This window comes from Phascolarctos cinereus, unplaced genomic scaffold (assembly GCF_003287225.1).
Source record: "Phascolarctos cinereus isolate Bilbo 61053 unplaced genomic scaffold, phaCin_HiC Scaffold_9;HRSCAF=440, whole genome shotgun sequence".
Taxonomy (NCBI): Eukaryota; Metazoa; Chordata; class Mammalia; order Diprotodontia; family Phascolarctidae; genus Phascolarctos; species Phascolarctos cinereus.
Window position 1 is genome coordinate 199002564 of NW_027556402.1, and position 23079 is coordinate 199025642.

The following is a 23079-nucleotide window of genomic DNA, read 5'->3' on the forward strand; positions in this document are numbered from 1 at the left end:
TCATGGATGAGATGCCACTTCATTTAATTTGGTATTAGTGTTTCTACGGAAATTGTTGCTTTTATCTCTATAATTTTAAGTTTATTATAGACTTTTGTTCAAATAGCCATATCCCTAGGAATACAAAATACCCCAGTTTAACTCCATAGTGGAATATTAAAACAATGTAAAAACAGGGCCTTGCATACTCTTGACATCGAATTCCCTTTAAACTAGGCCTCTGGGTTTGGTCAGCCACCTATGAGCTAAATTACTTCTCAGCTCTCACAGTCTGTATTGCGACTGAATGATATACTTACAGTGTGGCTATCCATCCATTTATTATAATCCGTCTGCTCTTTTGAAAGCAAGCATCTTGCCTAGACTTTGCACAGTATAACATTTCCCAACCCTTTTCTGATGGGACTGGAGCAGGAATCCTATAAATTGTGTTTTAAAGAATCCTTAGTGCAATAATAGATTAACAAAAGGTTTTATCAGATTCCCCCTCTCCTAATGAGTACCGTATTTCAGTGACATGGTAACTGTACCTAGGAATACAAACCAAAAAATGCACCAGAGCTTATACTTTATCAAATATATAGTTTTTTAAAATTCCACTTTGTATATCTAGTCTTTGTTCCTTATTTTTGGATAAGAAGTTGGAGAAAGCAGGGCAGGGGGTTAAGGTTAAGGGAGAGAGTTGAAGGGAATTTGGGCAGGTTAGATGGTCGGTTTAAGGTAGAGGAAGGATGGGGGTGAGAGGTTTGGAGTCAGTTTGGTTCAGAAAGTAAAAGGAACAGGCACCAGCTTTAGAGTGTGGCAGTTAACTGGGAAAGAATCAGGATGTGCAAGTTAGATTCATGGGTTTAAACTGACAGAAGATTTTAATGGAAAAGCTCGAGTATCCAGTGATGTCTTAGGTTTTGAGGATTTTGCTTGTTCAGGGACTTCAGAAATGAAGACCAGAGATCCATATTGTCGTAGGGAGAAATTGTCTGAGACTATATATGAAGTTCACCTGGTATGCATCCTTTGAAGAGAAGGTTGTGTCGGGGTTCAGTCTCTTGAAGGAAATGTATAGAAGCTGAAACTGATTTAGGAGGAAGTGATAACTAATTCAGATATGATGTATAGACATTCTAAAAGCCCATTTTATTGAGCAGAGGGGTTGGTACAGTGATCCTTAACCAAGTTCCCAAGGGAAACACAATATTCTGAGCATTTGCTGCTTTCTCATGGTAGCATATTTCCAGTCCAGGTGGTCATTTGTACTAATGCACTTCAGTATTTTAAGAAGGAAAAGTGTCTTTAATTTCTTACTTAGAATTTGCAACAATTCCCTTAACATTTCCCCAACCTCTTAAGTAGAAAAGATATTGGGACCAAGAGACTGTGTAGCTAGGGTGGAATGTCTTACCCTGAATATTAATATTAATTTGGATAGGACTTTGGACAGCAGGAGACCTGTAAAGAATGTTACTACCAGCAGAGCTATTTGAATTCAGGGGCCACTCATATGGTCTGCATTCTGCTGTGGGAGATGATGACATGCTTCTGCTCCTTGTATATCTCTTTCTAGTTCTTCTGTTCACAGTAACTGTTTGCCATATACAGATTGGGTTTCCCCCTTAGGGAAAATGTCATCACCATCGGTGAGCTCATAAATGTCATGAAACAACTTGAGCAAATTCCGGAGAGAAAATTGATGAAGTTGGCTACTGCCCTGGATGAAAACAAGGATGGCAAGATTAATATAGATGATGTTGCCAAGGTAAGTGTCAAGTGAGATTTAACAGTGACAAAAGAGTGCAGAGTTATGTACAATTTTACCAAAGTTGAATTGATGTAGTTCCAGTTACCTTTAAAAAGAAAAAAGCCATGTCTTCCTCTTTTGATGTCTGGAGTTTCACCTTTGTTTCTGCAAAGTGTGTGTTGTAGGATACAGTTTGTACTTCCATTCATTGATGTATTTCTACCTGGCTTGGGCCCACATTCTATTGCATGGTTAAAACCAACAAGATAAGCCACCCAAACATACTGAAAAAGCTTTCATTGTCCAGGTTTCAGTTAGGAAATGTAGGGACAGATTTCAGTTAAAAATGTAATCATTTTATTGACTATTTCCAATATTGTGTTTTAGATTCTCTTGTCTCCTTTGAAATTATGCCATAAATTAGGGGGGTTGGGAGGGAGAGATTTTTCAAATCCATAAAATGGCAGTATGTTAGTCTAGTAAACAAAAGAGAGAAAATTTGACGGAAGACTTTAGTCAGTTAGGAATATTCTGTGTTCCCTAATTGTTTTGTTCCAAATTGCTATGTTTTTGCTCCGTGTTCTTTGTTGCTTTTTGCTTGTGTTATGTTGAATAGATCCTAGAAAGGAATTATACTTTAATTTCTTTGCATTTTTTCTCATTGTTAGTTTCTAATACCTGATTATTAACCTGCCTGCTCTTTCCCTTTTTTTTCCTTCACAAACTTCCCTGAAATAAAAATTTCAAGTGGAAATTTTCACTAGCTTTAAAAATCAAATGGAATGTTCTTCAAATCTACAACGATTCGCCAGAATATTAATGTGTTATAGGGTGAGGGTAGCATAGTATGTGAAATGTATGTTATTATTTCATCCTTTTCATTTACTTTTTTTTTAAACATTTTTCTCATTTTTCAGGCAGTTAAGAGAAATTTGATGACAGTCTTGTAGGTCATCTTGCAGGCTTGTAAAGAACCTTGAGCATCTCTGCACTTAGCTACTTCAGTGTCTTTTTGAGGAACAGGGTTGATATCATCACACTCAATTCTATTGTAATCCCATTTTGGTTTTCATCATTGGTTGGAATGTAGTCTCTCTTTACCTTGCCATTTTGATAGTTGCCCATTGCCGATAGTTTTTTTTTTTGGAGGGGGATGAGGCAATTGGGGTTAAGTGACTTGTCCAGAGTCACACAGCTAGTAAGTTTCTGGTCTGAGACTGGATTTGAACTCAAGTCCTCCTGATTCCAGGACTAGTGCTCTCTCCACTGCGCCATTGCAGATGGTTTTAAAGTGTTCTTCTCTCTGGAGGGAATTTGGAGCAATGGGAATTGAGAGAGTGTGGGCCAAGAGGGGGCTCTCTGTATTGGAGAGCTGCATTGTGGTGAGGTCACTGTTGGGTTAAATATATAGTGGAGGTCGCATTAAGGGGCAGAAGTGAGCATAAATAAACACAATACCTAGAGACCTCTACTTGAATCAAGTAGATTCTTTCTTTTTGCAAATGCCTGCAAATGTGAACTCCACATTTGTTCACACTCCAGATCTTAAACTTAAAGCTGGAAGGAACCTTAGAGATCATTGTGGTCCAGTGTCCTCCTGTTAGAGACGAGTGCACTGAGGCCCAGGGAAGTGAATTGTGCTGCCCAAAGTCTCCAGGGTTTCTGGCTCTGAGTCCCGTGTTCATTCAGCTAAGCTCTGACCCGGAACCCCGGTCCATTTGCCCTGCCTGCATTCATGGGCCCTGAAACACATGGATGAGCCCTGAGGCAGGAAGGAACTGTTTCTCTGGCGGCCTTTGATTCCCAATGGCCATGCTGGATTCCTTTTGCTTCTCATTTCCCTTTTATTTTCTCCTTTGTGTTTCCCCCAACCAGGTTTCCTCTTCATCTCACTTGCTGTGCTAGTGCTGCTCTTGGTTATCTCCTGGTGTGTCATTGTTCGTAGATGGGTGTGTGGCCTGCACAGAGGACTCGAGGTTTTAGGCTGTTGTGACCCTGGAGTACAGCGCCTGCTCTGGCCCCAGCCCACGCTGGGCTTGACTCTCAGCAGCATAGGGTTGGGTGTGGGGCCCATGAGGGCCAAAAGAGGCTTCACCTTCATGGCACTGCAGAAGATTCAGAATAGTTTTTATCATTGCTTAAAAGTTCATAGGGTTGTAGATGGAAGCTTCCTCAGAAGTCATTTAGTCAAGCTCTTCGCTTTACAGATGAAAAAGCAGAGTCCCAAAGAGGCAAAGTAACACAGGTAGTAAGTAGCTGAGTCAGGGTTCAAACACAGATCCGCTGACTCCAAATGCAGCATGTTTCCACATGAGTGAGCTTGGGAATAGGTAAGTGGTGTTACTATTGGAAAGTTGTCATTGTATAACTCTGCCGTGTTCTCTTTGGGTTCCTGTAGGTCATCGAACTGATTGACAAAGAAGACATCGACATCTCCACGGGTCAGGTCACTGAGATTGTGGCATTGCTCCACAAAGAAGAGAAGGTGGGAGAGAAAGAGAAGGCAAAGGAAAAGGCTGAGAAAGAAGCTGCGGAAATAAAAATTTAAGCCTCAGCCTGCGACGCAACTGGAGATTTGGAGAGGCAGCTTGTGCGCTGGGCAGCACATGACAAGTGCCTCCTCCTCATGCTTGAACCTCTATGGTGGTGAGAAATGGTGATCTTGCTTTGAGGTGATGCTAGTGGCAAAGCACCTATTTTTCTGGAATAAAGCAGACACTTCCATGATCAAATAAGTAATTTTCTATCATTCCATGAAGATGAAAGCAATCTGGACCCTCCTCCCCCTTCTCTTCCTGTGAAATCATATATTGGTCAACATCCCTATGGGGGTCATGATTCCATCAGCTAGCTTATCTACAGAATACAAACCATGCCCACTGAAAATGTACGTACACACTGTGTGCACTTAGAATTAGATGTACCATAAACTGCCAAGTAATAATGATGGATTTAAAAGGGGGGAAGGTGAGGCAGAAAGTATCTGGTCCCATCTTTCCTACTTTGGCAAAAAATTTTCAGGTGATTTTTTTTCCCCTCGTATTTAAAATGATACTTTCCTACAGATGACTTAGAATCACTCCTTTGTTTTCCCAGGTGATAGCTTTCAAACGTTTAAAAACAAAGCTAAATTCATTCAAATTCCCACCCTCCAAAGGGGGGGGCAGTGTTTCACTTAGTTCTTATTGGGTCGATTTTGAGGTTTGGGTTTGGTTTTGAAGCTGTTTAAGATGAGTGGTTGGTTTTTTGGGTTTTTTTTGGCCCTTTCTGTTAACTCTGTTTTGGTTGCTCTAGCAGTCTTTAGATTGGGCAGGTATATTTCTAGGGATATATTCACATTCATTTGAATGAAAACTTGATTTTTTAAAAGGAGATTTAAATAAATGTATGAATGTATACCCCAGAAATAAAATGTAATTCAAATCTATCAGAATAGACTTCCACCAGTATAAAACTGTAACTATTAAGAAAATTGTTTATTTTCTTCTTTATGTATGAGCAATAATGATATCATCTGACCACTTAAATTTTTTTTTTATCCTTGCACATTGTGTGTCAGGGAATGATTTCTTTTTCAGAGATGGGGAATGGTTTTTCATCCTAGTGATAACGTTCTTGACCAGTAAACTGACAGGTATGTTCTCTTATACATCCCTAGCCTTGCATACCTGTTTTAAAATTAGTTGTGTCAGTTATACTTTGGAAAAAAACAAATGAAGTAGGTTGACAACTAGTGTATCTGAATTTACTGTACCAACTCATTTTATTTTCTGAAATGTTTGATATTTGAGTAAATAATGACTTTTTGGGGGTTTTTGAATGAGTAGATTTTCTTAGTTGTCCTCATTTTCAAATTTTAGCTTAATAGACAAGGACACATTTCAGTATGCTTTTAGTTGTATGATATTTCTCATGAACTTGGGATTGCCTTCTTTAAAACTATTATTTTTAAGACCTGTGATTCATACTTTATATCAGTTACCATCCAGCAATCATTTCCTATTTCAAGAATACTTATGCTATGTAAAAAAAAATCTAAGCACTCCCCTTGGATTGGTGAGTGTTCAATTTTTAATCCCAAACTCAGATAGATGATTTCTTGGATAAAATTTAAATTTTTAAAGTAAATCATTAGGAGAGCTGATGGTGCGAAGTTCAGTTTGATGATCACCACTTACATGATGGACCATAGTATTTTCTTAGAAAAATGTATACATAGCAGCAAGTCAGATGCTTACTTTGCTGCCACTGGTGTGTTGGGTTTTTTTTTGAGGGTTTTTGAAAAATTATTTTTAGAATCATTTGTCATTAGTAGTGAAATGTTAGATGTATTGAGAACAACTAAAGGTATAACTATTTGTAAATTTTGTGTATTTGGCAGATGATAAAGAATTATAGAATGTGTTCTTTGAAATACTTGTACTGTATTTTGAAACTGGGCATTTTCAAACTGCTATTGGTAAGGGTGAGTTATAGCTCCCTCGATAAAGTTAGGTGGTCTGGTTGTTTGATTTGGCTATATTTCATATAAACTTGCCGTCCAGTACTGAAAGCAAGAGTAGTTTTAAAAATCTATATTAAAACAAAACTTTAGAACAGTATTTTTTTTGTGTGTGTTAAAATAATGAAAGTTGGAAAACTTATTTTTTCACATTCATATCACCCCCCAACACAGCTTTTATTTAATAATAATAGTTGTGCCAAATTCTTAGTCGGCCCATAATTATGGTATTTGGGTGGTGTATATTTTGGGCAAAAATCTTAACTATCAACAGTATGGCTTTCATATGTCATCTAAATATAGGAGTATAGAAGTATAGGAATAAAATAACTCCTGCAGCTAAATATAGACAGTGAGGAAAGAGAACTCGATGAATAGGCTCTAAATTGCTTTCAGTGTTTTACTTAGTGGTTATATGGCAGCTTAAAAGCAGTTAATAGGATTGTACGTTCTACAAGGGACACTTTGGAGAGAGAATAATTGCATTCAGGTTTTCGTTTTTCCTATCTGAAGTGGATAGGTTGGATACTTTAATATTTATGAATCATTTTAGATTAGTTATTTTAATTTGATTTTCAGTGGTAAAAGACCTTATGATTGCCAAATATATCATTAATCTTAGAGTTTTCATTTGTGAGAGACATTTCCTTATATGGGGCATAGATTAAAATTAGTGAGTAAAACCCACAGATATCAGGAGAGGGGACCCTTGGCTGACCATCCCTTGGGCATTGTTTGTGGCTAGAGAAGAAGCAAGCAAAATGACTAAACTTTATGGGGCTGTGGCACAGTAGTCCCTGAGGGCACTCACTCAGAATTCAAGTGACTTTTACAAAAACAGAATTTAAAGGGAAATGAGCCTGTTAATTGCAAATTGAATCTAAATACCCCATAGTTGATGAAGTTTGATTAAGAAAACTCCTATCTCTGTAAGAGATATGTAACTTCAAAACAAGATGCTACAGTCTTCCTCTTTGCACCCTAATCTTGAATACTTTTCTCTAAATCCTCATTGGACAGAAGGGGCCATGAGAGAGAAGCAGGGCGGACTAGGTTCTATAGAAGGAACCATAGACTGTAAAGCCTTGAATGCATTGACAGTCCTCTAACCAAGTCCCTCATTTTACAGATGAAGAAACAAGGCCCAGAAAAGGGGAGGAAGTGATCTGTCTAAAGCCACAAGCCTGCCAGTAGAGCTGAGACAAGAACCTAAGTCTCAGCTTCCACTGGAGCTACCAGTTATAATTCCCTTTTCTTCCTTCCTCCTTCTCTTCCTTCTTTTATGCCCTCTGGTATTTTATGCACTTGACTATTGGATTCTCATTTGCAACTACTTGTGTATCACTTTGATAGAGCATCAGAGATTTAGGAAGGACTTTGAGTATCTTATCCATATTTTACCTTGCCCTGTGTCAAGCATTGCTTCATTTTTGTATGGGCACTGGCTATTGGACTCCAGTTTATAAATCTCATCACTCTAATACGAGAGGGTCAGTGATGGACTTGGAACCAGACAATAGATTAGATGACTCTTCAGCCTGCCATGAGTGCAATAGCAACAAATCTTTTTTTTTTCTTCCAGAGTTAAGATCCTGGGATTTTTTATGTATAAAAATGTCAGTTTTAGTAAATTTGTAATGTTTTGACACCAGGTCTATTTGGTTATTTTTATTTTGTGTGCATATATGTATTGGGGGAGGGAGGGAACTATGCTGAATTTTATTTATTGCTGCTTAAATAAATCACCAGGTACAATTCAGAGATATGGTGGATCCAAGAATTCAAAGTTTTTGTGATGAGGTAACAAAAGGACTGAGTTATGATGTGAACTTTGGGATTTTATAACTGTTAAAAAGTAGTTGAGTGTCACGCTTTTTCACTGTCAGAGAATCTACCATGTTTCTAGGAGGTTGTGCGAACTTTTCAGGCTTACACAAAGCAGAGATAGGTCTCTAAAGAGAGCCTGAGTGGGTGTTTTTAAGCAGATATAAACTGTCGACCTTTCCTTTTCCCCTCTTATCCAATCTAAATATCAATGTTTATAGGAATTTTTTTAATTGGCTTGGTTCCAAGTGGCATTTTGAACAGTCCAACTCCAGATGCTGCTTTTGAGATTTGACAGTTACCTGGCTATTTTTTGAAAGTAGTCCAGAGGTAGATGTAAGCATTTTAGGACAGTTTTTTAAAAAAAGTTAATAAGCATATTTATATTAATGTATCAACTCAAAATAACAGGCTTCTGAACTTTAATCCAGTAAAAGGAAGTATATCAAAGTGATTTAAAATATTTGCCTTCATGTTTCAGAGCGTGTGTGTGTGTGTGTGTGTGTGTGTGTGTGTACACTTCAAAATGGAAATAAGTTATCTTAAGTGCTGGAACAACTAAGTAAAATGGCCTTGAGGTTTGAGTTTTGGTTTTTTTTGGTTAACTATCTCAGTATGAGGGAATGAGTTAGTTGAATTAAGGACATACTTACAGCCTTAACTACATTTCCGGTGCCTCGCACAGTGCTCTGCATACAATAGGCACTCAGTAAGTGTTTGTCAAATTGAATTTCTTGGCTGTTGTCAGCAAGACAACAATTTTTATTTAATATGTATGAGTGACTTATTTCTCACAAGCATGACTAAAGTCAAAGTAACCAGAGCCCTGGACTTTTGAAATTCCTTCCTCTCTTAAATGTAATTTACTTCAGAGTTCAGAGACCTTTGGATACACCATTATCTTACTGGTAGAAATGCACTGATAATGTAAAACATAATTTAAGTGATACAATGTCATACATTTTTACTGTGTATTTTAAAGAAATATCAATAGTCCAGTTTCTTTGTATGACTTTCAGAAGAAACATGCTCGTATGTTTTCTGGACAAATTAAATTTGATGTAAGGAAAAAATATATATAAATAAAGGGATGTCAATTACTTTTTTATTTTGTGTTTTTTCCCCTCCTTTTTTTTTATTAGATAGTGTCAAGGGGCAGCTAGGTGGCGCTATGGATAGAGCACCGGCCCTGGATTCAGGAGGACCTGAGTTCAAATGGGGCCTCAGACACATAACACTTACTAGCTGTGTGACCCTGGGCAAGTCACTTAACCCCATTACCTAAAACAACAAAAACCAAAAAAAAAAAAAGGTAATAATAATATTAGATAGTGTCAAGACAAAGCTGACAGTTGGTCTGCCTCCTTTGATAGAATCTCAGTATGAAAGCTATAGAGTGTCTCCATCACCAGGCCTGCCTGCTTCTGTTTCCAATTATTTATGTTTCCTAACCACCCTAAATTTTTATGAATTTGGTGGAGATTTTCCAGTTGACTGGAGCAGCTGGGTAATTGGTTATGACTGTGACAAACATGATGGAATGATAGTCTTCAAAGTAGACCCCTCAGAAGGGTATATGCTTATTCTAAGGACGCTCAACTGTTGAATTCACCAAATCTGTGACTCCCCTCGGGGAACAGCCTTCACAGCCTGTGGTGTGTTATCTTTGTCCTTTAGGATGGATTCGACTTCGGGAAACTCAATAAATATAAAACCCTGACTCAGACATCTGAGATACTTTGTCTCCAGCCTACCTGTCTAGCTTTATCATGTACAAATTAACTAAAAGTATTCTTTCTTTTGGCCAAACTGGATTATCCTCTGTCTCTGATCTCATTTGACTATTTGTTCTTCCTTTGCTTACTAGATTTTCTCAACCCTTGTATAGATTCCCTTTTGTATTTATCCATTTAGAGGTTAGTGTTTAACAATGCTTTCCATAAATTCGGCACTTAATGTTTGTTACATGTATTGCTGAATTGAAACAGTTAAGCATTGTTTCAGAGACAAGTCTAGTGATAAATGAGTGATTAAGCTGTGTAATTGATCAGCAACAAGGAACATTTATTAAACACCAACTGTGTGCCAGGTCCTGTTAGTTAGGCACTGAGGATACAATAAGGAACTGTCCCTGACCTTGAGGATCATAGCAGTTTGTTGGGGAAAGTAATATACATAAATAAGAAATTTAAAATAAAGGCAAGGTAACGTTGAGGCAGAGATGCTGTCAACCGTGAGGATCAGGAAAGGCTTTATGTGTAAGGTGGCACTTGGCCTGAGTTTTGAAGATTAAGAGGCTGAAATCAGGAGGGAGTAGTACATTCCAGGTATGCGGGGTAGTCTCCACACATTTATGGAGGTAATACTGGTTTGAATCAGAAACAGCGTGACTAGGAAGTAATGAGACCAGGTCGGTATTTCTAGTGTGGCTCTTTGGCATTGTGAAAGAAAAAGTGTAGACATGTTTAAAAGAGGCGGTCTCCTGAAGCTAGTACCTGGAAGGGTGAAATTGATTTGGATGTATAAATCCTGATTTTAAGAAAATCATTACTACATTGTGCCTTATCCCTGTAACCTTGCCACGTTCCCTGGACTCCTCAGGCCAGAAACTTGCGTCGCAATCTTGGCAGTGACAGGAGCATTGGAGTTCATCAAGTACAACTCTACCTGAACAGGAATCCCTTTTACGAACTGTAAATAGTGGTCTTCCAGCTTCTACCTGAAGACCTCCTGCAATGGGAATCCTATTACAACAGAAGGCAGTCCACCCCTCAGCAGCAGCACTCAGCTGGTGTTGCCCAATAAGAGGTTCCAGTTGGCTGGAAGGAGAGTTGCCTCATGTCACGGTTTTGTTCACTACAGCAATTTGCCGCCATCTCCTGGAAACCCTGCTCGAAACCAACCTGGTTGATAATGACCTTTCCCCCACTCTGATAGAGTTATATATTTGATCCTGTAGTTTTTTAGGTGCCTAATTGGAATAGACTTAAGTCCATTAAAGGCAGGGACTAAGTCTTAACCTAAATAGTATACCATCACCAATGTCTAGCACAGGGATTTACAGTACTAATGGTAGCTCACATTTCTGTGGCATTCTAAGATTGACAAAAGTGCTTTCCTCTACAACCATTTCAGAAAGCAGTTTGGCATTAAATAATTAATAATTTGGTGGCAATTAATATAAATAGGAATGGCCAGGATGCCCAGAGATTCCACTGCCTGGCATGTACCCCAGCAAGGTTATTGACAAAAAGTAAAGGCTCAGTATATTGTACACCAAAATATTTATAACAGCACTTCTGTGGTAGCAAAGAACTGGCAACAAAGATGCCCATCAACTGGGGAATAGCTAAACAAATTGGTATATGAATGTGACAATATTGTGGTGCTGTCAAATTGTGATTATGATGAATACAGGGAAGCATGGGAAAATATGAACTGATGCAAAGTGAAGTAAGTGGAATGAGGGAAACAACGTACAGGCCAACTACAGCAATATAAACGAAAAGCACAACCGCCACAAAGCAATCACGAATGAAACTTACAAAATTATTAAACAAGTTTGCCCTTGAGAAGGTCCGAGAAGATAAGTCTCCCCTACTGCTTTGTAGAGGTTGAGGATCCATAGGTGTAGAACATTGCATACAATATCTGCTTTCTATGATATTTTGATTAGTTTTGTGGAATTTTCTCATTTTTTAAAAAGCTATCTCCCCAATAGATCAATGGTTGAAGGATATGAATAAGCAATTTTCAAAGGAAGAAATCCAACTTATTACCAATCATGAAAAAAATGCTCTAAATCACTAATAATTAGAGAAATGCAACTTAATGTTGAGATTTCATCTCATACCTATGAGACTGGCAAAGAGGACAAAAATGAAAAATGGCATGTTGAAGGGGTCATGGGAAAACAAGGACACTGGTGGTGCTGTTGGCCATTCTGAAAAGCAATTTGATACTATGCCCAGAAGTTACCAAACTGTATACCTTTTGGCCTAACTATACCACTGTCACTCCTATACCACCTATGTCCCCCAAAGAAATCAAAGTGGAAAAGTGCTGATAAGCACTTATAACCATGATAGCCTAAAATTGGAAGCTAAGGGGCTGTCCTATTGAGGAATGCTTAAACAAATTGGGATATATGAATATAATGAAATATTGTGCCATAAGAAATTATGAAATGGGCAATTTTGAAGGAAGTGGGAACACCTGTATGAACTGATGCAGAGCAAAGTGAACAGAACTGTATCGATTTGTACAGTAATATTATAGAGAAAACAGAACTCTGATCAATACGATGATAAACCTATAAGTCCGAAAGATAAAACTTCATTTGCCTCCTGACAGGCAATGAACTTAAAATGAGGAAAAAGACATACATTTTTATACATAGCTAATATAGAAGTTTTGTTTTGCCACCTGTGGATATGTTTTAGAGGATTTCTTTTTTTAGACTTAAAAAAATTGACCTATGGTGGGGGGAGTATGGAAAGAACAGATTAATTTTGTTTTAAAAAATGCTACTTGAAAAAAGTTAAAATTAAAAAGTTATCCACCCAAAAGATGGTTTGTGGAAAGAGGCATACTAATGTATTGTTAGTAGAGCTGAGAATTAGTCCAGCCATTTTTTACAAAAATAATTTATTTTCATTTATCAACAGTCATTTCCATAAGCTTTTGAGTTTTAAATTTTTTCTCCCCTTCCTTCCCCACCTCCCTCCCCAAGACGGCACGCAGTCTGATATAGGTGATACATATATATTCCTATGAAACATATTTTTACATGAGTGATGTTGTAAGCAAGGATTAGAACCGATAAGAGGAAACAAAACACAACAGAAGAAAAAAAAATAGCAAATAATATGCTTCAATCTGCACTCAGACTCCATAGTTCTTTCTTTGCACGTGGATAGCATTTTCCATCATGAGGCCTTTGGAGATGTTTTAGATCCTTGTATTGCTGAGAAGGGTTAAGTCTATCAATATTAGTCGTCACACAACGTGGCTGTTACTGTGTACAACATTCTCCTGGTTCTGCTCACTTCACTCAGCATCAGACCGTACAAGTCTTTCCAGGTTGTTCTGAAGTCAGCCTGTTCATCATTTCTTACAGCACAATAGTATTCCATCACATTCATATACCACAACTCATTCAGCCATTCCCCAATCGATGGGCATCCTCTCAATTTCTAATTCTCTGCCACCGCGGAAAGAGCTGCTATAAATATTTTTGTACATGTGGGTCCTTTTCCCATTTGTATGATCTCTTTGGGATAGAAGTGCTTATTGTTGGATGTGCGTGTTTTTACAGCCATTTGGGCATAGTTCCAAATTGCTCTCCAAAATGGTTGGATCATTTCACAACTCCACCAACAATGCATTAGCGTTCCAGTTTTCCCACATCTTCTCCAACATTTATCATTTTCCTGTTTTGTCATGTTGGCCAATCTGATAGGTGTGATGTGGTACCTCAGAGTTGTTTTGATTTGCATTTCTGTGATCAATAGTGATTTAGAGCATTTTTTCATATGACTATGGATGGCTTTAATTTGCTTGTTCATATCCTTTGACCATTTACTGATTGGGGAATGACTTGTATTCTTATAGATTTGAACTTAATTCTCTATGTATTTTAGAAATGAGGCCCTTATCAGAGAGAGTGGTTGTAAAAATTAGTCCAGCCATTCTTGAAAAGCAATTATGCAAATGTCAGAATTATCAAAATGTCTGTCTTTTTTGATCCCAAAATCCTGCCACTAGGCGTGTATCTTAAGTCAGTGACAAAATGAAAGGCAGTAAAATGTAATAGAACTTTTTATAGTAGCAAAGGACTGGAAACATAGTGGATATCAGTTGTTTGAAGAATGGCTAAACAAGTTTTAATATATGAGTATAATAGAATGCCACTTTGCTGTAGGAAATTATGAATATATTGAATACAGAGAAGCATGAGAAGACTTGAATTGATGCAAAATGAATTAAGTAGAATCAGGGAAACCACTATTTAAATGGAGAGAGCAGCAAAAAATGGAAACAGAATGGCTGTGGAATTATGACTACACTTGACCAGAAGACATGAGCGCGTACACACACACACACACACACACACACACACACACACCCCATCTCTTTGCTGAGATAATGTATCATTGATGCGGAGCACTGTATATAATGTTAGATTTTTTTCAATGCGTTGGATTAGTTTTGCTGAACAATTTTTTCTCTTCAAAATTGTTATGGCTCTCTGAACTAGTGATGGTGAAAGAACACATTGGTAATATGGCTGATATCTAAAAAACCCAAAAACATTCTTTAAAAGCAGGAATGTCACTCATAATTGAGGGCAGAACACAGGACCAGGGTTTGGGAGTCTTAGGGAAACAGATTTTGGATTAAAGGGAATTTTTTTTTAAGAAACAGATTTTAGGGGCAGCTAGGTGGCGCAGTGGATAGAGCACCAGCCCTGGATTCAGGAGGATCTGAGTTCAAATGTGACTTCAGACACATAACACTTACTAGCTGTGTGACCCTGGGCAAGTCACTTAACCCCATTGCCTAGCCAAAAAAAACCAAAAAAACAAACAAATTTTAACTCACCAATGAAGCAGGCTGCCTAGAGATGGCGAGTTCTGGGTTACCGAAGGTATCCAAGTTTAGGTTGGAGAGAGGATTAGTACACTGAGTAGGGACTTGGAATAGAAACCGTATACGGTCACTCAGCACTGGAAATAAGATAAGTAGATAAGTAGAGGTGCACTGGACTTGGTCCAAAGACCCTAATTCTGGCTCTGTGTTCATGGATGAGGTTGCCTAACGTAAGGCAAAGAGGGCTGGGTGTCAGCCAGAAAATAAGGCCTTTTGGATTCCTCTTTGTCACTTGCAAAACCGACATTGGGACAAGCAGCTTCCCTTTTCTGGGTCTATTTCCTCAACTATAAAACGAGAGGGTTGGATTAGACGGTCTCTGAAGTCCTTCTAGCTCTGTTGGTAGACGTGCCTTCCCTCCACAGCCTCTGTTTCCTTGTCTTGTGAAGGGGCAGAATGTGAGGAAAGCCCTTTGCAAATGTGAGCTCATGTTTTTATAGGATTCTTCGGGTTGACAGTTCCAGGAGCCTGCCCTTTTGTTTATTTCTTTCCTCACATTTCCGAAGAGTGTTGCCTACATTGGAAGGAATCGATCTTACTGGGGCATTCAGATGCCTTCAACTCATTATAGATCTTAGACCTAGGCTTAGATCTTGAATGAATAGCAACAGACCTGTAAGGAAAGAAAAATGTTTAGCCTGGAGAAGAGATGAATTAGGGAAAGTCTGATAGTTTTCTTCCTTCTCTCCTTCCTCCCTCCCTTCCTTCCTTCCCTCCTTCCCTCCCTCCCTTCCCTCCCACCCTCCCTCCCCCCCTTCCCTCCCTCCCCCCTCCCCTCCCTCCCCCCTCCCCTCCCTCCTCCCTCCCTCCCTCCCTCCCTCCCTCCCTCCTCTCCCTTCCTCCTCCTCCCTCCCTCCCTCCTTCCTCCCTCCCTTCCTTCCTTCCTTCCTTCCTTCCTTCCTTCCTTCCTTCCTTCCTTCCTTCCTTCCTTCCTTCCTTCCTTTCTTGTTAAACTTGTTCTGTTGGCCATAGAAGGTATAACTAAGAGCAGTGGGTGGAAATAAAAAAGATACATATTCAGGCTTGATGAACTGTCCAGAAATATTAAGGACTTTTTTGGGGGGATGTAAGTTTGGACCCCAAATTATTGGGGCAATTTGAGTCCCAATTTGACATAGAATAAGCTAGCCCACAGATAGGTCCCTGTGGAAGCTAGGACACTCATCCGGGGGAGCAGGGACCCCGGGGGAACTGCACTCCTACCCCCAAGGGCTCACCCCTAGGCTGGTGCATCTGAAACAGATCTCTGGGTCAGTCAGAAAACATTGAGTGCTTACTGTGTGCCGGACACTGTGGATGCAAAGAAAGGATAGAGTCACAGACAGTGAAACATACTGGAACTTCTGAAAGGTGTTTCGTAGAAGGGTGTACTCCTCACAGAATCAGGGCCGGGAAGAAACCTCAAGACCAGGATCCCCTTTGGCTGTCTGGCAAACCCTGAGGAACCCTTTGGCATTTTGGTGAGAGCTATGGGACTCCTGCCATGTATAATGTTTTTAAATGTACCAAATAAAATAACAGAATTACAAAGGAAACCAATTTTGTTGATATAAACTTTTTTCCTAAGTTCACAAACCCCCTGAAGTCTACCCACAGGCTTCTAAAGGGTTCTGTAGACATCAGGTTAAGAACCACCTGTCTTAACCCCTTTGATCAAGAATCCCCTTACAACATCAAAAGTGGTCCTGCAGCGTTTATGTGAAGACCTCTAGGGAAGATCTCACACTAGCCATCCTCTTAAGACAGCTCATTCCACTTTTGGATAGCTTTAGTCCTTGTTCTATGCTCTGGGGCCAGAGAACAAATGGAATTCTTTAGGTTTTTGAAGTGGCAATCATATCACCACTAAGTGTTCTGTTCTTTCAGCCAGTCTTCTAATGTCTCTAGTCCTCTCACCATCTCGGTGGCCCTGCTCTGAACCCACAGTCCTTGACAGGCAGTTGCTGCAAGAGGCTTGGGGGAGGTGGCCTGAGATGCAGGAAAGGATATATCACAGGGCGCTGGAGACAGTTTTGTTCTTTCAAACATACCTTCATCTCAGAATGACTTAAATTTTTTTTACTCTAATTTTATTAACAAATACAAATGAACAGAAGAGTAATAATAAATCACATCTATAGAACTTTGTGAATTGTGAAGCATTTTTCTTAAAATAGTCAAATTCAATTGCCTACATGACTGGTTATCAGAAACCCCTGCTTCTGAATTACTGTGTGACTGACCTTGGGCCAGCTCCCTTGCCTTCATGATTGGCTTAGATGATCTCTCCCAGCTCTGAAATTGGATGTCTAAGGCCCCTTACAGTGCCAGCATTCTGTGTTTTATGTTTCCTGTGTGCTAAGGTCTCTTCCAGTGCTGATATTCCTTGTTATAATGTCCCTTCCAACTCTAACATCCTGTTGCTAAGGTCCCTTCCATCTTTGACATTCTGTATTTCCAGTTCTAACATTCTGTGTTCTCATCTCCCTCTCAACTCTGACATTCTATGCCCTAATGACTTTTCCAGCTATGGCATTCTGTGTTCTCAGCTTCCTTATAACTTAATTTTATGTTCTAAGGTCTCTTCAAGCTCTGATCTTTAATGTCCTACGTTCTAAGGTTCTCCTCACTTCTGACATTCTGTTCAGCCATTCAGAGTACTCGATACCAAATGGTGGGACCACACAAGGTTGTCATTTGGAGATATGCTGTCCTTGGGTCGCTAGGTGGCGCTTCAGGACTGTGTAGAGCCAGAGGTTTGCTTTGAGTAGGAAACATGTGGTCAGAAAATCAGCCAGCAGCTGTGCCAGTGAATGCAAAGTGTTTCCTCAAACACTCCTGGCTACCTTTCTTGCTGTCCAGAGGAGGAGAATGAGGAGGAGGGGGTGAAAGGGCTCCAAGCAGATGGCTGACTTGTAGAGCTTCAGCTGGACCTCTGCTCTCTGCACCTCTTCCTCCCACCCCCGTCCTAGAATCCTAGACCTTCAGAGCTAGAAGGGACCTTCAGGGGCATTCAAACCAGCAGGAGTTTCCTCTGCCATATCCTAGATAAGTGGCTATTCAGCCCTGACTTGAAGAGCTCAGTGACAGGAGAGTTCAGTGTCTTGAGGAGGTGACTGCCCCATTTTCAAGACTGCCCTCCTTATATGTACAACTTCCTCTTCTTGCTCCTTGTTTTTTCCCTTCTGAGACCAAGCAGAATAATCTGAAGTGATTTGTGTGATGATAATGAGAAGGGATGGAGAGAGTAGTGGACTGCAAACAGCCTCAGTCAGGAAAAGCTGGGTTTAAGTCTCATCCCTAACATACTGGCCCGGGGATGCTGTATAAGTCACTTTAAGTTGGCGCTCCCAGGCAACCCTCTGACGTTATAAGAAATAGATCTAGGAGAGATAATTTAAGAATCATTGGACTGCCTGAAGGCCATGAACAAAAAAAATAGCCTAGACATCATAGTTCAAGAAATTAGCATTATAAGGTTTAGAGGAGGTGCCGATCTACATCAGTAAAGGGAGTATCCTCACTGGGAGTTCTCTATATTGATGAAATCACAGATCTGGTCAAATGATGATGTAATAAGAGTCCCAGGAATTAGGGAACAGGATTTTGGGGCTTGGAAAGGTCATCTGATTTACCCCCTGCTTTTTCCTGGAACGCTTACAAACTAGACCAGGTTGTAACAAATCACGTTTCTCTAAGGATAATCCTATAAGTACAAGTATTATTATACTTGTTTTACAAGTGAGAATAGTAAAGCTCAGAGAGGGGAAATGACTTTTCTGTAGTCACACAGCTACTAAATGTAAGAGGAAGGTCTTGAATCTGGATCTTCTGACTCCAAGTCTTTGCTAGGCAAATTACAATGGAATCTGATAATTTCATAATACTTTACTTTAATAAAATAGTGGGGTCACAACATGACAACTGAAAGAAACTAGTTCCCATGCTTCATTTTACAAATTGGGGAACTGAGGCACACAGGTAGCTGACTTGCCCAAAATTATGCATTCAGTAAGTGGTAAAGGTCTAACCCTCAGCTGATGGAAACCTGGCCCCCTCTCACTCCCGCCACAACTAGAAATCAGATCGTCAATAGGAGTCAGAAAACCTGGATTCAACATTAACCCTGGTCCTGTCACCAACTTATGTGACCTTGACAAAGTCACTTTCCCTCTGTGGACCTTGGTTTCTCTATCTGTGACATGGGGGTAATAATCTTTCTTTGTCTACTTCCCAAGTGTGTGTGAGGATACAATGAGAAAAAACCTTGAAAAGTTTGGTCTGGAGTGGTAAGGGGAGGGAAGAGGGCAAGGAGAAAGGACAGACCCCTAGGAACCACAGAAATTGTTGTGCCCTCTTCCTTCTTCCCATCCCCATTCTCCCTGTTTTTTCCTCTTTGGTGCTCACCCATTCTTCCCAATATCTTCCTGTATATTGGCAACTCCACTTTGACTAATGGGACCAGTCAATCACTGCCAAAACATTTCAGGTACTAGAGTTCTCTTGAGTTGAGAACAGGTCAGAAGATAGGGTGCCTCTAACCTCAATTCCCCCATGCACAGCAGCTGGGCTAATCCATTTCCTTACTGTCCCTGAGACATATTACTCTCATCCTGGCACATAATGTCCTCCCTAACTGAGGACACCCTATCTTTCCAACCCAGTATCATATTACTTCTTTCCTGTCAAATACAGCTGTCTCTAAACTCTGTTACTCTCTGTACTTGGATTCTATCTTGCCGTCTCCTAACTCCATTTGGGGTTTAATAGGAAAAGCCCTGGATTTTGAATCCAAGGACCTGAGTTTGAATCCCAGCTCTCCTGCTTGCAACTGTGTGACCTTGGGAAAGTCACTTAACCCCTCTTGGCCTCAGTTTCATGTGTAAATTGAAGGTAGATGAACTAGATCTCTAAGGTGTCTTCTAGCTCTAAATCTATGTTGCTGTCATCCCTTACTTATAGTCCCACAGAATCTCAGAAGTATGGAAGAGACCTCAGAATCCATCTAGTCCTATCCTTAATTATTCAGCCTCGGCTTAGATACCTATAGTGATCAACAATTCACCTTGGAAGGTGGAATCAAGATGATAGAGTTAGAGTTACCATTTCTGCCCATGTCTTCCAACACACTTCCTCCACAACAACCTAGAAAACATGCTGGACTAAATTCTGGTCAGAAAGTTAAGAAAAAGTCACAGTGAGTCATTTTTCCAACCCAAGGCAGCTTAGGCATACAGATAGGTCAGCAGACACTGCAGTGGGGGCTGATAAGGAGCATAGCTCGGTAGTGGTGGCACAATAGTGGGACAGAAAAGAAACCAAAATAGAGTATCAGAGCAGAAGGCAATGAGGCAGAAAGAAATCCCAGGGGACCCCTGAACTAGCTCTAAGGGCAGGAATGAGGGGCATCTGGCAACTGTGTTACCCATTATCCAGTTCTGGGTCACAGATCCAGGGATGAGAGGAAAAGCTGCAACTAAGCATAGGGCCATACCTGAGTACTGAGTACAAAACAAATTCCAAAAACTTATCTGTGTGGCCTTGAGTCCAAGGGCAGAACAATGATTCAGTTCTAGCCTTTAGCCTAACACCTAAGTCTGTAGTGGAAAAACTAGGGCAGGAGACCCAGAGCAAAGGAGAACCAGCAATTTAATCATTCTGAACCTGCAAAACCTCTCAGTAGTCTAACAGTGACTAAGTCCAGCAGTGGTCTACTGAAACTCAATTACATACAAGACAACAGACCCTAATCTAGGTCAGGAACTTGCAGAACTCAGACCAGGAGAGGTGTGAACAGATCTTTCCTCAGATCACATCACTTTGGAAGCACTAAGAATTTGTAGACCCAGACTGAGCTGTGAAAGCAGCAGTATATAAAAGGATAGATGCTCAGTTCAGACATCCCCCTTAGAAGAGAGCAGAGCCCAATGCTAACAAAGTACAAAATCAAGAAAAAAACAAGAACAATGAATAAACAAAAAAGGAGCCTAATCATAAAAACTACTGTGGTGACAGGGAAGCTCAAGACACAAAGAAGACAATGACTTGAAAACACATATAAGAAAGCCTAAAAGAAAATGCAGATTGGATTCAATCCCCAAAAGAATTCCTAGAAGAATTAAAGCAAGAACTAAAGAAAGAGATTTTTTTAAAACAGCAAAAAACAAAACAAAAACTAAAACCCAAATTAGGGTGGTTGAGGAAAAAAAAGGGAAAGTAAATGAGAACTGGCCAATAAAATTATGCGATGAGAATTAACAGCTTGGTAAAAGAGATACAAAACCTTACTGAAGAAAATAACTACTTAAGAATTAGAGTTGGCCAAATTGAAGCTAATGACTCCATGAGACCTCAAGAAATAATAAAATCAGAAAACTGAAAAATAGAAGAAAATATGAAATATTTGATAGGAAAAACAACTGACTTAGAAAATAGATCAAGGACAGAAAATTTAAGAACCATTTGACTACCTGAAAGTCATCAACAAAAAAAGAGCATATACATCACATTTCAAGAAATTATAAAGGGAAACTACCCAGATATCTTAGAATTAGAGGGTAAATTAAAAGAAGCTACTCACCTCCTGAAAGAAATCTCAATGTGAAAACTCCCAGGAATATTGTAGCCAAAATCTAGAACTTCCAAGTTAAGGAGAAAATATTTGTAAGCTGTGAGAAAGAAAGAATTCAAGTACTACGGAGCTATAGTCAGGATCATAGAAGATTTAGCAGTTACCACTAAATAGAAAACTTATTCAATCATTGGACTCGAGAGAAAAATAACAATGTAAATATGAATGAAAAAATCATAAGGGACTGAAAAAAGGTTAAATCATATGGGAACATGTAACCCCTCAGAACTTTGTCATCACCAGGAGACTTAGAGGGGGTCTGGACAGAGAGCTTGGGTGTGATTTTTTCATATTTGGATGACATGTAACGGAAGGGCCCTGGCTGTCAATTCACAGTACGTTATATATAATATATATAATCCCAATACATTAAAAATGCATATTGGTTTAGTCTCCTTATCTCGTGGTCATAAAGAGGGGTTTTTTTTGATTGGTGAGTGAAAAGGAACTGAGAACAAACAAAAAACTCCCATGGGACAACTCAATCCTTTTCTGCCTAGCTGATTCATATGAGGAAGATATGCAGTAACTTTCCAGATGAGAACTCTGTGTGTGTATATTTGTATAGTTTCACAGTAATCTGGAATTCAAGCGTATTTGTACTATTGAAATATGTACTCTTCAATTCCTATTGAAGAACTTAGTTTTCTGGAAACTGTGAAGAGCAAGGCACACCCAGTGTAAATGCCTAGTATTCAAAGTCCCCCACAGTCTAGCCCCATCTGACCTCTCCAGTCTTACCCCTGCTCCCACCCTCACTCCTACCCCTACACTCCCAGCCACCATCAGTGTCCCAATTCTATCTTCTTGCTTGCATCTTCCTGCATGGGCTTCCCACCCCCACACCCCCAATTCTATTTGCTCAAGCCTGACTCATCCTTCAAGGCCCATCTCCAGTCCCGCCTCTTCCAGGGTGCCTGGGATCTCTCCTTCTGCTTGGCTGGCTCCTCTCAGAACCTCTGTTTTTAAGGAGGAGGCCCAAGGTCAATCATGATTTTATTCTTCTTTAGGCTGTACTCTTGATTCATTTCCACAGGACTTTCTCTACCATGCCACTGACCATAAGTGCCAAACAAATGGCCCCAGGGCCACATGGCCCATATGAGGCCCACAGCACTCTCAGGTGTGGCCCAGACCAGATTAAAATGTAGTCTCTGATTTTAATGTGTTGATGTATTAATAAAAAAGGAAATATATAAACATGTGTGGTTTTCTAAGTCAATATGTGGCCTGCAGGGATCCTTATATACAATTTAGTGGCCCCTATTTCTATTTTGAATTTGGCACCACTGTCGTATATGACTCCTTAGTCTGGAAACTCACTCTACCCCTGGACTACCTGTCACATTGGAAGTACCCACTGCCCCTGTGGCCTCCCTCTGCTTGGCTGGTTCCTCCCAGAACCCCCATTTCAAGGAGGAGGCCCAGTTATTCCCCTGCTGCCTACTCTCCTCTCCACAGGATTTTCTCTACCATGACCCAATGCCAAGTGCCTTCTTTCTCCCTCTTCCAAGCCTCACTTTTATATGTTGTCTTCACCCATTAGACCATAAGTTCCTTGAGGTCAGGGGCTGTCTTTCTGCTTGACTTTGTGTTCCCAGCACTTAGCACAGTGCTTGGTCTATAGTAATCACTTAACAAATACTTGTCGACTAACTGATGCCTTCTTCGACCACCCTAGGCCACAGAGATCTCTCCTTTCTCCTACAGATGGACTGCCTATGTTGCTTATTAGGATCAGTTATACTAAGTTTGGGG

The 23079-nt window shown here is 39.9% G+C and overlaps 1 protein-coding gene across 2 annotated transcripts in view; it reads left to right on the forward strand.

Annotated features, from left to right (window-relative positions):
• The window catches only part of LETM1 (leucine zipper and EF-hand containing transmembrane protein 1), an 87394-nt gene extending 78226 nt beyond the window's left edge, over positions 1-9168 (forward strand). Inside the window, exons 13-14 of one of the 2 annotated variants that reach the window (XM_020992228.2) lie at positions 1597-1753; positions 4134-9168. In XM_020992228.2, coding sequence (XP_020847887.1) covers positions 1597-1753; positions 4134-4283 — 307 coding nt within the window. In that variant the 3' untranslated portion in view covers positions 4284-9168. The remainder of the gene's footprint in view (positions 1-1596; positions 1754-4133) is intronic. The other variant, XM_020992229.2, reaches the window with a different exon arrangement.
• Positions 9169-23079: the final 13911 nt, after the last annotated feature.